At 39.3% G+C, this 14,756-nt stretch overlaps 1 protein-coding gene across 1 annotated transcript in view; it reads left to right on the top strand.

Moving 5' to 3' along the window:
• The window catches only part of stab1 (stabilin 1), a 287,180-nt gene that overhangs the window by 254,948 nt on the left and 17,476 nt on the right, over window positions 1-14,756 (top strand). The window contains exons 60-65 of the mRNA XM_060835476.1: window positions 277-418; window positions 5,377-5,510; window positions 8,438-8,603; window positions 8,737-8,843; window positions 8,928-9,047; window positions 9,502-9,654. Of these exons, the coding sequence (XP_060691459.1) occupies window positions 277-418; window positions 5,377-5,510; window positions 8,438-8,603; window positions 8,737-8,843; window positions 8,928-9,047; window positions 9,502-9,654 (822 nt within the window). The remainder of the gene's footprint in view (window positions 1-276; window positions 419-5,376; window positions 5,511-8,437; window positions 8,604-8,736; window positions 8,844-8,927; window positions 9,048-9,501; window positions 9,655-14,756) is intronic.

Below are 14,756 nucleotides of genomic sequence, written 5' to 3'. Positions count from 1 at the left end.
TTACAGGAGGTGTAATTTTTCAAACATTTTTTAAAATGGTAATTACAGCATTAATTTTGGTATTTGGTATACTTAAGAGGTAGTAAATGTTCAAGTTAACTTTTATAAGATGTTCTGTAATTATGTTCTTAAACGATATGGAGCACAATTTGAAATAATTTTGTAACTGTAATGCTCACAATTTGTAATTCAGTTTAAACCTCGAGTTCAGATATGTTTGATGAGTAGTTCATGAAATAAGTTGATTCAAAAAATTTAAAAAGGACTCTGTTGTAGAACAAACGAAGGTGTGAATGCAAAGAAGGATTCAGAGGTGATGGTATCCAATGTTTAGTAAATGCCAAACCACCAAGAGATCGCTGTCTTGAAAGGAATTTATGTCATCCTAATGCCTTTTGCAATGATCTCCATTTTCAAGGTGAGACTTTATTTTGTTATGTTGCAGCATTTTATTTAACTTTTAATTTGCTATGATGAAAATGGTTACATAACACATTGATTGGTTCTCTATAATGACCAATGAGACTTCAATCTGCATTGATCCAGGAAACTTCTGTTTTAATCATTGTCAATCGAAACAGGAGAAATCCTGTGCACAAGTTTGAAGACAAATATTCCAAAAATTTCTGCGGTTCAGTTGGACATGCAAAAGTACATTCTTAAACTTATTCATCTATAGGATGTGGAGACCACTAGTCCTATCAGCATTTATTCCCAATCCTAATTGTCATTGCTGTAGTGAGCCACCTTCCTGAAGTGCAGCAATCAGCGTTTAGCGACACCCAGAGTTAATCACGGACCTCCAAAATTTTGATTGAGTAACAATGAGGAGAAAGTCATGTTTTTCAAAGTCTGAATATCACAAAATCTGAATGTGAACGTGGAATTTGGTAGTGTTCCCATGTGCCTACAGACATTATCTTTCTCACTGATAGTTTTTGCAGGATGGGAAGATGCTATTAAAACAACGTTGGTGAGCTGCTCTTGCGGATGATATACATACAGCCGTGTATTTCCAATGTTGGAGAGAGTGAGCACTTAAGATGGTGGATGTAACTTCTCCTGCAACTTAGTGAACAATTAAGAGTCTGTTAAGTGGGTCCATCGTTACATATTGTTACACTAAGATTCCTCCTTTTAGATCAGAATTACCAAATAAATCACTCAACACCTGGAGGCCCACTCCCAGCATCAAAGAGTTTATTGAAATTACCTTGGCGGGAAGAGACCCTCTGAGAATCTAGAATGTTCTTCAACAAACAAAGAAAAGACCATACGTTTGTTTGCATTTAAATTTAGCAAATACATTGCAATCATTAATAATCCCTACGACTCTGTCAGGTGGGTCTAGATTGGGTTGGGATATCTGGTCAGCATGGACGAGTTGGACCGTAGGGTCTGTTTCCGTGCTGTACATCACTATGTCTCTATGACTCTATAATTAATTACTTACACTTCCAATTAAGCTAATCATGTAACTGCATGGCTAGAGATGGACAGGCTTATGGTTAACCCCTGGTCTTCCATGGTTTTTTTTAGATTAGATTAGATTACTTACAGTGTGGAAACAGGCCCTTTGGCCCAACAAGTCCACACCGACCCGCCGAAGCGCAACCCACCCATACATTTACCCCTTACCTAACACTACAGGCAATTTAGCATGGCCAATTAGATGACCCGCACATCTTTGGACTGTGGGAGGAAACCGGAGCACCCGGAGGAAACCCACGCAGACACGGGGAGAACGTGCAAACTCCACAAGGTCAGTCGCCTGAGTCGGGAATTGAACCCGGGTCTCAGGCGCTGTGAGGCAGCAGTGCTAACCACTGTGCCACCGTGCCGCCCATGATGTTTCTCAGACTCTGATCTTCCTTGGGACTTCTCACTACAGTGAATACTGTATTCAATCACATTCCAATATAATGATTAGCCATACTCCTCTTCACACACTTGCCAGCTGCATCACATTAATTGCCAATAGTTTATGACTTTTCAAATTCTGTTATGTAATTTATTATTCCTATTAATCTCATTATAGAAGATATAAAAGGATATAAATATCTACCAATTGTTCTAAAATTCATAATATCAGTTCCAGTATTATATTAGAGAGACATATGTAAAGTTACACAAAATGTTCCAATTCTTTAGCTAATGGGTTATGAGCAGCTTCTTTCTCACCTGACCTTGGAATGTCAAACAGACACTCTCTCGTAACTGTACCTATAACTCTTTCTTTTCACATGCTAGAATCATAGAATTCCTACAGTGTGGAATCAGGCCCTTTGGCCCTTCAAGTCCACACAGACCTTCCGAAGACTACCTCGCCCAGTCCCATTCTCCTACCCTATCATCCTATATATACCCCTGACTTTTACACATCCCTGAACACTATTGGCAATTTAGCATGGCCAATTCACATAACCTGCACATCTTTGGATTTTGGGAGGAAACCAGAGAACCCCGAGGAAACCAAGAACCCAGGGTAAACCCACACAGACACTGGGATAATGTGCAAACGTCACACAGAGGTTACAGTCGAACTGGGGTCCCTGGTGCTGTGAGGCAACAGTGCTAACCACTGAGCCATCGTGCCACCCTTAAATGCTACAAATGGGTTGATATTTTTGTGTCCATGAAAAACTATAACTAATTTAGAATCTATACCTATGATTATTTGAAAAATCTTATTGTAACAGATTAACTAATTAAATGTCGAATTCTGATCTGAAATGTTTTATCTATTTCTTCTGCATAAACAACTGAAGCTGTCTTTTCAGATGATTGAGGCCTACTGTGCTATCTCAATTCTGTTACCTTGGGTCTACCGACCTATCATTGTTCTAACTTATGCGGACTATACAAGATAAAATGTTTTCCCAAGCTCTCTAAAACTTCTGTCACCTATGTTTTATTGTTTATGCCATGGGCAGCCATCAGCCATTTTATCTTACACTCAATCATGGCAGCCCTAACACTTGCTTAAAACAACATTCGTAAACCAGTCGTGTTTTTACAATAATCAAATAGTCACCATTACAGACATTAGCTTTATTTTTCCTGATTTATTTAATTAATTGAATTCAAGTTCACAAGCTAACATGCTGGGTTTTGAAGAAATATTTGAATTATTATTCCCGAAATATAATAGGCATAACAACTGTTCAGTCATGGAAAGCCTCAAGTACGTGTCAATTCTCTGCTGGGACAGCACTGTAAGAAGTCTAATTGGTCTCATGATTTGGAGATGCTGGTATTAGACTGGGGTGTATAAAGTTAAAGATCACACAACACCAGGTTATAGTCCAACAGGTTTAATTGGAAGCACACTAGCTTTCAGAGCATCGCTCCTTCATCAGGTAGCAGTGGAGGACTCAATCCTAACACAGAATTTATAGCAAAAATTTACAGTGTGACGTAACTGAAATTATACATTGAAAAATTGATTGTCTTGTTAAACTTTTTATCTGTTAGAATACCGTGATAATTTCACTTCTTTCATGTGTAAATCACAAAACCTTTTTTTAAAAAATGATTTGGAGATGGCGGTGTTGGACTGGGGTGTACAAAGTTAAAAATCACACAACACCAGGTTATAGTCCAACAGGTTTAATTGGAAGCACACTAGCTTTCGGAGCAACGCTCCATCATCAGGTGATAGTGGAGGGCTCGATCGTAACACAGAATTTATAGCAAAAATTTACAGTGTGATGTAACTGAAACTATACATTGAAAAATTGATTGTCTGTTAAGCCTTTCATCTGTTAGAATACAGTGACAGTTTCACTTCTTGTGTAAATCACAAAACCTTATTTTTAAAGTTGCATTCTCGGGTTAGCTATTAACAATGGTGATGGCTAGACAATATGTTAAAGGTTTTGGCCCCCTGTGTTCTCTGTCTATACCATGATGTTTAGATTGATTCTCATCTAAAAAGCAAGAATGTAGCATGAACTACATTCATGCAGTTTTTGAGCTCAGAGTTCTACATGAATGCATGCAGTTTTTGAGCAAAGTGCAATGTAATTCTGCAAGTACAAATTCACTCCACAAAATACATGTATGCATGTGGGTCTTTGTCTGTGTGTGTGTGTTTCTGTCTGGGTTGGGGGTTGTAATTGTGAGAAAGTGTATGTGTGTCTGTAGTGAGTGCAGAGTGAGGGGGTGCATATGTGAGTGTGGGAGTGTGTGTGTCTATAAGGGTGTGTGTGGGTGTCTGTGTATATGTTTGTGTGTGTGTGTGTGTGTGTGTGTGTGTCTCAATGGTGGTCACCTGTAATGTCACATGAACCCAAGGTCCCGGTTGAGGCCCTCCCTATGGGTACCGAACTTAGCTATCAGCCTCTGCTCAGCCACTTTCCTCTGCTGCCTGTCCGAAGTCCGCCTCGGAGGATGGTCACCGGAAGGTCCAAGATCGAATGGCCTGGACCACTGAAGTATTCCTCAACTGGGAGGGAACCCTCCTGTCTGTTGATTGTTGTGCGGTGCCCATTCATCTGTTGTCGTAGCCTTTGCTCGGTTTCCCCAATGTACCATGCCTCCGGGTATCCTTGCCTGCAACGTATAAGATAGACAACGTTGGCTGAGTCACATGAGTACCTGCCACGTACATGGTGGGAGATGTCCCCATGTGTAATGGTGGTATCTATGTCCACACTCTGACATTCAGAGTGCAACCTTTTTAAAAATGGTTTTATGATTTACACATGAAAGAAGTGAAATTATCATGGTATTCTAACAGATGAAAGGCTTAACAGACAATCAATTTTTCAATGTATAATTTCAGTCACATCACACTGTGAATTTTTGCTATAAATTCTGTGTGTTAGGAATGAGCCCTCCACTACCACCTGATGGAAGGAGCGATGCTCCGAAAGCTAGAGTGCTTCCAATTAAACCTGTTGGACTATAACTTGGTGTTGTGTGGTTTTTAACTAATTGGTCTCACTTCCCTTTGAAAGGAATAAATCTAATAAAGACCTCACCCTTCTAGTTTCCAGTTGACTAGTCTGCATGAAAAGTGCAAATACGTAGTTGTTAGGTGAGGTCAGTGTTGGGCTTGGTTGTGATGCCCCACCTAGGATGAATAGGTTGCTGATAATCCAGACTGTATCTGAGCTCACTTAGGGAGGGAAAGAAAAAAATCAGAACATTACCAGTAAATCATTACTGTGTACACACTGTCTCAAGATTGTAACCAACAGCTTCTTACATGCTTAGTTGATGTGATTGTACAACATCTAGGACGCTGGTCTGTTGGAGGTTTCAGGGGAATAATAAATAATTCAATTGTGATGTCATATCACAGGCACTTTGTGAAATGACCATGAGCCATTCAGATGTGTGTGTATTTAGCAATGTTGTTTTTTTTCCCAGATAAAACAGCTGGAGTATTCCATTTGCAGTCACCCATTGGGAAATATAGATTTACCTTTGAAGGTGCAACATCTGCCTGCGATGCTGAGGGGGCTACTCTGGCAAGTTTTGATCAACTTGCTACTGCCCAGCAGGTAAATATCTACATAAACAAGGTATTTATCAAAAGTCAAGCTGTTTAACAGAGGTCTGTTTTCCATATGTCCGTGCTGTTATACAGACACGTTATATTTAATATCACTTAGAGTACTTAGGTTTTGAAGGATTGTGTAAAATTGATGTATTTCAACTTTTGTCAAAATACCTGGAGTGGTTTCTCCTAAAATAGGTGATTGTAAGTTCACTGCGGACAAAGGAACATAGGAAACAAGTGCGCCATTCAGCCTGCCTACTCTTCAACACAATCACAATGCTTTTTCATTCACCCTATCCCCAATATTGGTGATCAGAAATCTTACCAATCTGTACTCTGAGCATGCTCAAAGACTGAGATACCATCGGTAGAGAATACCAAAGTTTTACCACCATCTGAGTGAAAAGATTCCTATTCATCAATAATTTAAATAGCACTGGCCCGTCCTCTGTTTTCAGACAGCCCAACCAATGGGAAACATCTTACCTGCATCTACCCTGTCTATCACTTTAAGTATTTTATAAGCTTCAATAAGATCACCTCTCATTCTTCAAAACTCTACATTCTACAGTATGCCCAAATTTGCCACCTTGGGAATAAGTCTAATGAACCTTTGTAGTATTCCATCTACGGCAATAATATCTTTGCCAAGCTAAGGGGACCAAAAGTGCACACATTAATCCAGGTGCGATCTGACAAAATCCCTTTCCTAAAGCTTCTTTTGAAATGACTTGAGGATCATTTCTGGTTGCTTGGGGATTTGTTATAAATTTCCTTGGGTTCTTTGTTTTGCTACCATGAGGAAACCAGTACTCTCCAATCCAGTGGACAGGTACAGTTTGATTTGTGCAAGGTTTGTGAAGGTTTGTAGCTCAGGTTGAGGTTTAGTGTGTAGGTTTGCTCGCTGAGCTGTAGATTAGATATCCAGACGTTTCATTACCTGGCTAGGTAACATCATCAGTAGCAATCTCCAAGTGAAGTGAAGCTGTTGTCTCCTGCTTTCTATTTATATCTTTCTCCTGGATGGGGTTCCTGGGGTTTGTGGTGATGTCATTTCCTGTTCGTTTAATTTGTCTTCATACACTGAAGGACATGGTATTTTCTTTTTAGTATTAATCCATGTGCAATGTGCGTTCATGGTTATTTCTGTTTTAAAATGTGCTGACTGCTTTAGGGTTTTTTTGGTGCATTTTTTTCTAATTGCTGGAAATTTTCAGAATAGTAAGTTTGCTAGCGTTAACTATCTTTTGACTAATTTCCATTCAATTTTTTGAAAATGGCTCAAAGTACAGTCTGGTCAGCAGAATTGGATCACATGGAATACAGGGAGAACTAGCCATTTGGTTACATAACTGGCTTGAAGGTAGGAGACAGAGGATGGTGGTGGAGTTGCTTTTCAGACTGGAGGCCTGTGACCAGCGATCTGCCACAAGGATCGGTGCATGGTCCACTGCTTTTTGTCATTTATGTAAATGATTTGGATGTGAACATAGGAGGTATGGTTAGTAACTTTGCAGTTAACACCAAAATTAGTGGAGTAGTGGAGAGCCAAGAATGTTACCACAATGTACAATGAGATTTTGATCAGATGGGCAGGTGAGCCGAGGAATGGCAGATGGAGTTTAATTTAGATAAATGGGAGATGGTGCATTTTGGAAAAACAAAATCAGGGCATTATACACTTAATGGTAAGGTCTTGGGGAATGTTGCTGAAGAAAGAGGTCTTGGTGTGCAGCTTTGTAGTTCCTTGAAAGTAAAGTCACAGGTAGGTAGGATAGTGAAGACTGTGTTTAGTATGCTTGCCTTTATTAGTCAATGCATTGAGTATAGGAGTTGCAAAGTCATGTTGCAGCTGTAGACAGCATTGGTTAGGCCACTTTTGGAATACTGCGTTCCATTCTAGTCTCCCTGCTGTAGGAAGGATGTTGTGAGACTTGAAAGATTTCAGAAAACATTTAGAGGGATGTTGCCATGGTTGGCGGGTTTGAGCTGTAGGGAGTGACTGAAGAAGGGCTTATGCCCGAAACGTCGAATCTCCTGTTCCTTGGATGCTGCCTGACCTGCTGCGCTTTTCCAGCAACACATTTTCAGGAGTGACTGAACAGGCTGGGGCTATTTTCCCTGGAGTGTCAGAGGCTGAGGGGTGACCTTATAGAGGTTTACAAAATCATGAGGGGCATGGATAGGGTGAATAGCCAAGGTCTTTTCCCTGGGGTAGGGGAGCCAAAAACCAGAGGTTCATTTGTTTAAGGTGAGAGGGAGATAATTTAAAAGGGACCTGAGAGGCAATTTGTTCATGCAGAGGGTGGTGTGATATGGAATGAGCTGCCAGAGGACATGGTGGAGGCTGGTACAATTATGATATTTAAAAGGCAACTGCAGGGTATATAAATAGGAAGGATATGGGCCAAATCCTGGCAAATGGGACTGGATCATTTAGGATATCTGTTCAACATGGATGAGTTGGACCATGCTGTACCTTTCTATGACTCTATGATCTTCATATTAACCTTCAGTGATTTATTAACAAAGACACTTATATCCACTTTCACAACTACATTTTCCAAACTCTTATAATTTAAGAAATATTCTACACGCTTCTTCTCCTGCCACAATGGATAGCTTCACAATTTTCCATTGTATTCTGTTTTTCATGTTTAGTCCATTTACTAGGTCTGCCCAGGTCCTCCTAAAAGCAGTTTACATTCCTCACAAAACACATTCCAATTAGATTTGTAATATCCACAAACTTCTAAATATTAACTACAGAAATAATATACTGGGAATTCTAGAAATCTGAAACAAAAACAGAAAATGTTGGAAATGCTGTGCAGGTCAGGCTGTACTTGTGGAGAGAGAAAGTGTTCACTTTTCAGATTGAGGAGCTCCCTTTATGAACTATTTAACACTTTAATTTATCTTGCACAGTTTGGTTACCACCTTTGCGTTATTGGATGGATGGCCAATAAGAAAGCCGGATATCCCACAACCCATATAAATCCTAACTGCGGCTCCAACAAGATTGGTATAATGGATTATGGAGTTCAGACTAATCTCAGTGCTCTTTGGGATGCCTACTGCTTTAGAGAGCAAGGTAAGCAAGGAATTGGATGCATTCCTTAGTTAAATTTGCTATTCTAAATAAAAGATGTAAAGCAGCATTTGATTTACTAAATATTTAAGTTACACTAATTAGTTGGTATTTTTCTGGCACAATTACTTTATAGATATTCAATGTGTATGTAAGGAAGGCTTTGTGGGTGATGGTTATTCCTGCAATGGGAACCTTGTGGATGTGCTTTCCAGTAACTCCAATTTTTCAGTCTTTTATTCTGTAAGTATTACTTCTGTATGACTTTAATTTTATGTTTACAAATACAGTCAGCAGTGCATATCATTATTTCCTCTTTCTTGTTAGAAATTGTTAGATTATGCCAATGCGACTGAAGAAGGAATGAAATTCCTGGAATTCCTATCAAATGAGACAACCAATGAAACCTTGTTCGTGCCCTTAGATTCTGGTTTTAGAGTAAATGAGGTAAAAAGAAATTATTTCCCAAGTGTTCCCTTCCTCCTTTATAAAGATCAAATATACAACTGAGAATAGAAGTGATGTGGAAATTTGTTAACAATTCATTATGCTTGTTAAAAGTGGTTGAGAGAAGATTTTTAAGCTAGAGCAGCAGAACATTTTCAGTAAAACCATGTATTCTTTAACATGCACCCTTTAGCTGCAAGCGTTGCCTTAATCTCAACCTAAAGGCGCTGTAGGAATCCAAGTTGCTATTGTTAATGAAACTGTTGCTCCAGCAATGTAGTAGTCCCCCAGTGCTTCATTAACATGCCAGGTCAGGTGGTGGGTCATAGCATGAACTCACATCCTTCTACCTGAAAGTGTGCTGACAAATTGAGCCAGTATTTCAATGACAAGTAATTGCAATCACAAAACTTTGGTACAAAATTATCACTTCATAATTTCTTATTGCATCTAGACCTTGTCATGGAGGGATCTTGAAAACCATATCTCTAGAAACAATAGTTTTATCTACTATGATGAGTTGAGTGCTGATACACCCATTTCATCCAGGCTGGGATATGATCTTCTTATTGACGAAACTGGATCTGCAAATCAGACTCTCTTCAACGTAAGTGATAGTAGAGCTTTTCTGTTGAAAAGACAAAACCTGCTGCCTTTAAATTTATAAAATGTAATACATTAAAACCTGTTTCTAGCAGTAACACGTGCAGAAAAAAACATTGCTGTGTTCCTTTAAAAAAGGAATTTGTTTTTACAAAATCCTGCAAAAGAGCTGGGAAAGTGGTCTTATTTTAATTGAGCACCAGCTAGACTACTTTGCTAATTCTATACTTCTTGTATATACAAAAGCTAAAGTCTGTGAAAATTTCAATACCTAATTTGCACTTTAATCCTTTTATGAAAAGTAAAAGCTACACATCCTAGAAATTTGAAATAAAAATCAAAATGCAGGTATTAGGTCAGTCAGTATCTGAGAAGAGAAGAGAACAGTGTTAGGGTTTGAATCATGGCATTTTCAGGGAAAATAAAATGAACTATAAGAAAGCCTGTTTATAGGGGAAAAGGAGAATAGTAAGGGTTTGTATATGGGCTGGTGTAGGGAAGTTTTCGGACTGGCCTGGATGAAAATAATGATACATTGCTTCATCAGACACAGAATTGTAAACAGGAAAAGACAAGACAAAACACAAAGAAGGGAGGAGTAAAAAAAATAAATGGCCTCTGAAAATAAAATTCTGGCAAGAGAGTATATTTCCACGTGGCAAAAAACAAGAACGGACAGCAAGCTTTCAAGCATAGTATTCTCCACATATATGTCCTTTCCACTCAATATTTCTATGATACAATATAAGAATTGTAGATAAATAGAGTCCAAGTCTACAATTTTAACAAGAGTTTTTTTTTAAATCAGTCAACCTCCATTTAAAGAAAACACATTCAACTGATTATTAGCTCACTATATTCATACAAATTCGTATTTAATGAATCCATAATTAATACATCCAGCCCCTCTTTCCAACAGATCTCGGCCATCCTTTCAAACCATATTAAATGATTACTGACTCAACCAATCAAGATCTTCCAGTAACAGTGATGTTATGCAGATCATTGTTAATTGCAATGATCCTTGCACTCTGACCTTTTTGCCCTTTCAGCTGAGACTTCTGACGCTGTTTGGATCAAGGATGCCTCGATGCAGTGATCCAGGAGATGACTGTCAAAGGGGAGCAATACAGCAGGCATATAACATTAGCTGCCATCTCCAGCTCAGCATTTATAGATCTCAAGATTTTCACCAGGGTTGTTGGGTGAGGGAGAGGGTGAGTGAGCTTGGAGGTGAGATGGCAGCAGCTAGTCACATTTTGTTGGGGTAATGAGTAGTCAGGGTAGACAGTGGTTCTGGACATTTAGGCCAGTGGTGTTTGTGGAGATGAGACATATCAGTTCAACTTCTCACAGGATCAGAAAGCCCGCCCTACATAGATGGAATCAGCATTCTGACCTGCAAGTTGAGCAATGTTACGGTGTTGTTCACTGCGTACATTAAACAGGTGTAGAGGTTAGTGGGTTAAGTTAATTGCTATTTATTGTGTTATACCAGAGATTACACAGAGCAAGGTTTCTGGGCTAAGTAGCACAAATCTGAGCTTAGAGTCTGGGACATTTACGCAGTGTCTTGCGCAGCCCGAATCAGCTGATTCAACATTTAACATTTCCTTGGCATTAAAAGTGCATGTCCACGCGTGGGGACTTCCAGTGGGTCCAAGAGTAAACTCAGTATATTGTCACTCCCAATTTGGGAAGGATTTATTTTTAACTCGCAGTCTGGCTCTTCATCATGTCATTTTACTATTGATTGTTGAAGAGTATTCTGCAGATTCTTCAGTCTACTTGTTTGCTTTCCTAATCGACCATATTTCCCAATACCCTGTTGCCATAATTTCCCTGACTGAACTATGGTGGGTGAATTTTCCAATAAATGAGGCCCTATTGGGCCACAGCATTCAAACTACAGCTGCAAGACAAATTTAGTTTATAAGCCAGTACTCTGGATTGCACACTTGACATGTCACTTTCATTCAGATTTTTGCTGAATGCTACTTAAACAAGTTAATTTGTACACAGTGAACAATATTGTAATAGTGCTCAACTTCTAGGTCAGAATGCTTAGAATGCTGATTCCATCTATGTAGGGCTGGCTTTCTGATCCTGTGCTCCTAGCAATGAGCTGAATGCAGGAAATGTGATGCAGCTGCAGTCTGATTTCTGAGCTATTATTTTAATATTAATTTTAATGTGCAAAGGAAGTCACAGACCCTTAACTTGCAATTTCCTGTCACGAGTGTGGCTCCCAGCTGAGAGCACTAGATCTCAAACTGCTCTCTTGTGGGTTGTTGAATTTCAATTCTACCCTCACTTGACATTATTTATGTATCTAAATCAGTAACACATTTGAAGGTATTAGCTGGAATTTGCTCACAGATAATATTCCGTATCTGGTATAGTTAATGCTGTGCAGAAAGAAATTTTAAATTCAGTAGGAATATTCATGAGTTGTAAACATTAAATTATTTTGCTTTATTAGTATTTTAGCTATTACTTGAAGGCTAAATTAGGCTTTGAAATTAAGAACAAATAGCACGTCAGAAGATTAGATTAGATTACTTACAGTGTGGAAACAGGCCCTTCGGCCCAACAAGTCCACACCGACCCGCCGAAGCGCAACCCACCCATACCCCTACATTTACCCCATTACTTAACACTACGGGCAATTTAGCATGGCCAATTCACCTGACCCGCACATCTTTGGACTGTGGGAGGAAACCGGAGCACCCGGAGGAAACCCACGCAGACGCGGGGAGAACGTGCAAACTCCACACATATATTCAGTTATCAAACTCATTCCATCTTGGCTGCGGTACAACTTCTTCACTCACCCACCATTAAAATTGAGATGTCACATTGCTTACGTAATAACAATGAATCTAAAAGGTCAGCATTTTTCTAAGAGTTCCAGCTCTCCAGCCGTGTCTTGTTAATTGAAGACCCATTAAGTTAGGCTTCAATTTAGTGAGCCTGCTGTGAATAATTAGTAGATTTATATTTCCAAGTCATTTATGGGATGATACTATTTGTAGTTTCCTACTTTAGAATATATTGCCAGAATTCATTTAGTACCACAACTGCTTTTGCAAATTGGTCATGGACAATCAGTAATTGTAATGCAATTCCATCAGGTCCTTTACCTATTCAGCAGTCTTGAACACCATGCTCTATAGCATATACACAGACACATACTTGTTATTATACCAATCCTTTTCTTTAATACATCCATGAGATGTGGTCAATGTTGGTTAAGCCAACATTTATTGTCATATAGAATTCCTACAATGTGGAAACAGGCCACTCAGCCCTACAAGTCCACAACAACCCTCTGAGTAACCCACCTCGACCCATTCTCCTATTACTCTACATTTACGCTGAACTAATGCACCTAACCTATACATCCCTGAAAGCTATGGTCAATTTTAGCATGGCAAATTCACCTAACTTGCACATCTTTGGATTGTGGGAGGAAGCATGTGCTAACTCCACACAGACAGTTGCCTGAGGCTGGAATCAAGCACTCGTCTCTGACGCTGTGAGGCAGCAGTGCTAACCACTGAGCTGCCCTATCCCTAATTGTCCAGCTGAAGGTGGTGGTGAGTTGCCTTTTTGAACCATAGCAGTCCTTGAGATGCAGGGACACCCACAGTGCTCTAAGAAAGGAAATTCCAGGATTTTGACTAAGCAATAAAAAAAGAAACAACAATATAGTTTCAAGTCTGAGTGCCTCAAGTTCTATTTATCAATGTTAACAGACATGGGCCAGATTCAGGCACGTAGCTCCATCAGAAACAGTCAAGATACTCCTCATAACTAATTGTTTCTCTCTCACACACACAGAGACAGAGACAGAGACAGAGAGACAGACAGACAGAGACACAGACAGAGAGAGAGAGAAATGTCTTTAGCCAATTACTTCCTTGTTAATATTTTATGTGGAACTTTGTCAAAGTCTTTTCACATTATCATGCTCACTAACATTTCAAGATCCACCAGTTTTATACTATCTTCAAGAGGACAACAAAAGCAATGACCATTTTTGGTTAAAAGTGGTGTAAATCTATCTCTAACAACCATTTCTAGTGGCCAGTTTAATGATTGAATTCAAACAAATATGTCTATATAGTTTCCTAGTTCAACTTGCTATAGAGTCAGAGTCATACAACATAGAAATAGGCCCTTTAACCCATCATGTCTATGCTAACCAACAAACACCAAACTATACTAATCCCCTTGACCCTTATTTGATCCATGGGCCTATTATGCCCTGGCATTTTATGTACTCATCCAGATACTCCCAACTGTTGAGAGAGTACCTACCTCCACCACCCTCTCAGGCAGAACATTTTATATTTCTACCACCCTCTTGGTGAAAAAATCTCACCAATCTCCTCTAAATGACTTACTCCTCACCTTAAATTTATACCCTCTGGTCATAGCATGCCTGCAACAAGGAGAAGATGCTCATAATCTACTCTGCTTATGATTTGGAGATGCCAGTATTGGACTGGGGCATACAAAGTTAAAAATCACAACACCGGGTTATAGTGCAACAGGTTTAATTGGAAGGACTCGCATTCGAAGCGCTGCTCCTTCATCAGGTGGTTGTGGAGTATAAGATTGTAAGACACAGAATTTATAGCAAAAGTTTAATGTAATGTAACTGAAATTATACTTTGAAAAAGACCTGGATTGTTTGTTAAGTCTCTTGTCTGTTAGAATGACTATGTTGGTTTCAGTTCTTTCCTATGTAAATCGCAGAACTTTCTTAAAAGTTACATTCTCAAGTGAACTTTAACAATTGGTGCCATGCTGAACCAGATAATGTATTGAAGGTGTGAGCTGCCCTGTGTGAGACTGTCTGTGCCACAATGGTCAGACTGATTCTAATCTTAAAAAAAAATTTACAAAATCTTACATGGATTCATGCAGTTTTTGAGCAAAGTACAATGTAATTCTGCAAGTACAGATTCACCCCACAAACGTATATGTGCATGTGTGCATGGGTGTGTCTGTGTGGGACGCAGTGGTTATGGATGTCTGAGTGTGTGTATGTGGGTGAGTGTAAAGTGGTACAAGTCTGTGAGAGGGTATGTGTGAGAG

Source organism: Hemiscyllium ocellatum, chromosome 14 (assembly GCF_020745735.1).
Source record: "Hemiscyllium ocellatum isolate sHemOce1 chromosome 14, sHemOce1.pat.X.cur, whole genome shotgun sequence".
Lineage (NCBI taxonomy): Eukaryota > Metazoa > Chordata > Chondrichthyes > Orectolobiformes > Hemiscylliidae > Hemiscyllium > Hemiscyllium ocellatum.
Note: the sequence above shows the minus strand (reverse complement) of the source record. Positions and strands in the feature narration are given on the sequence as shown.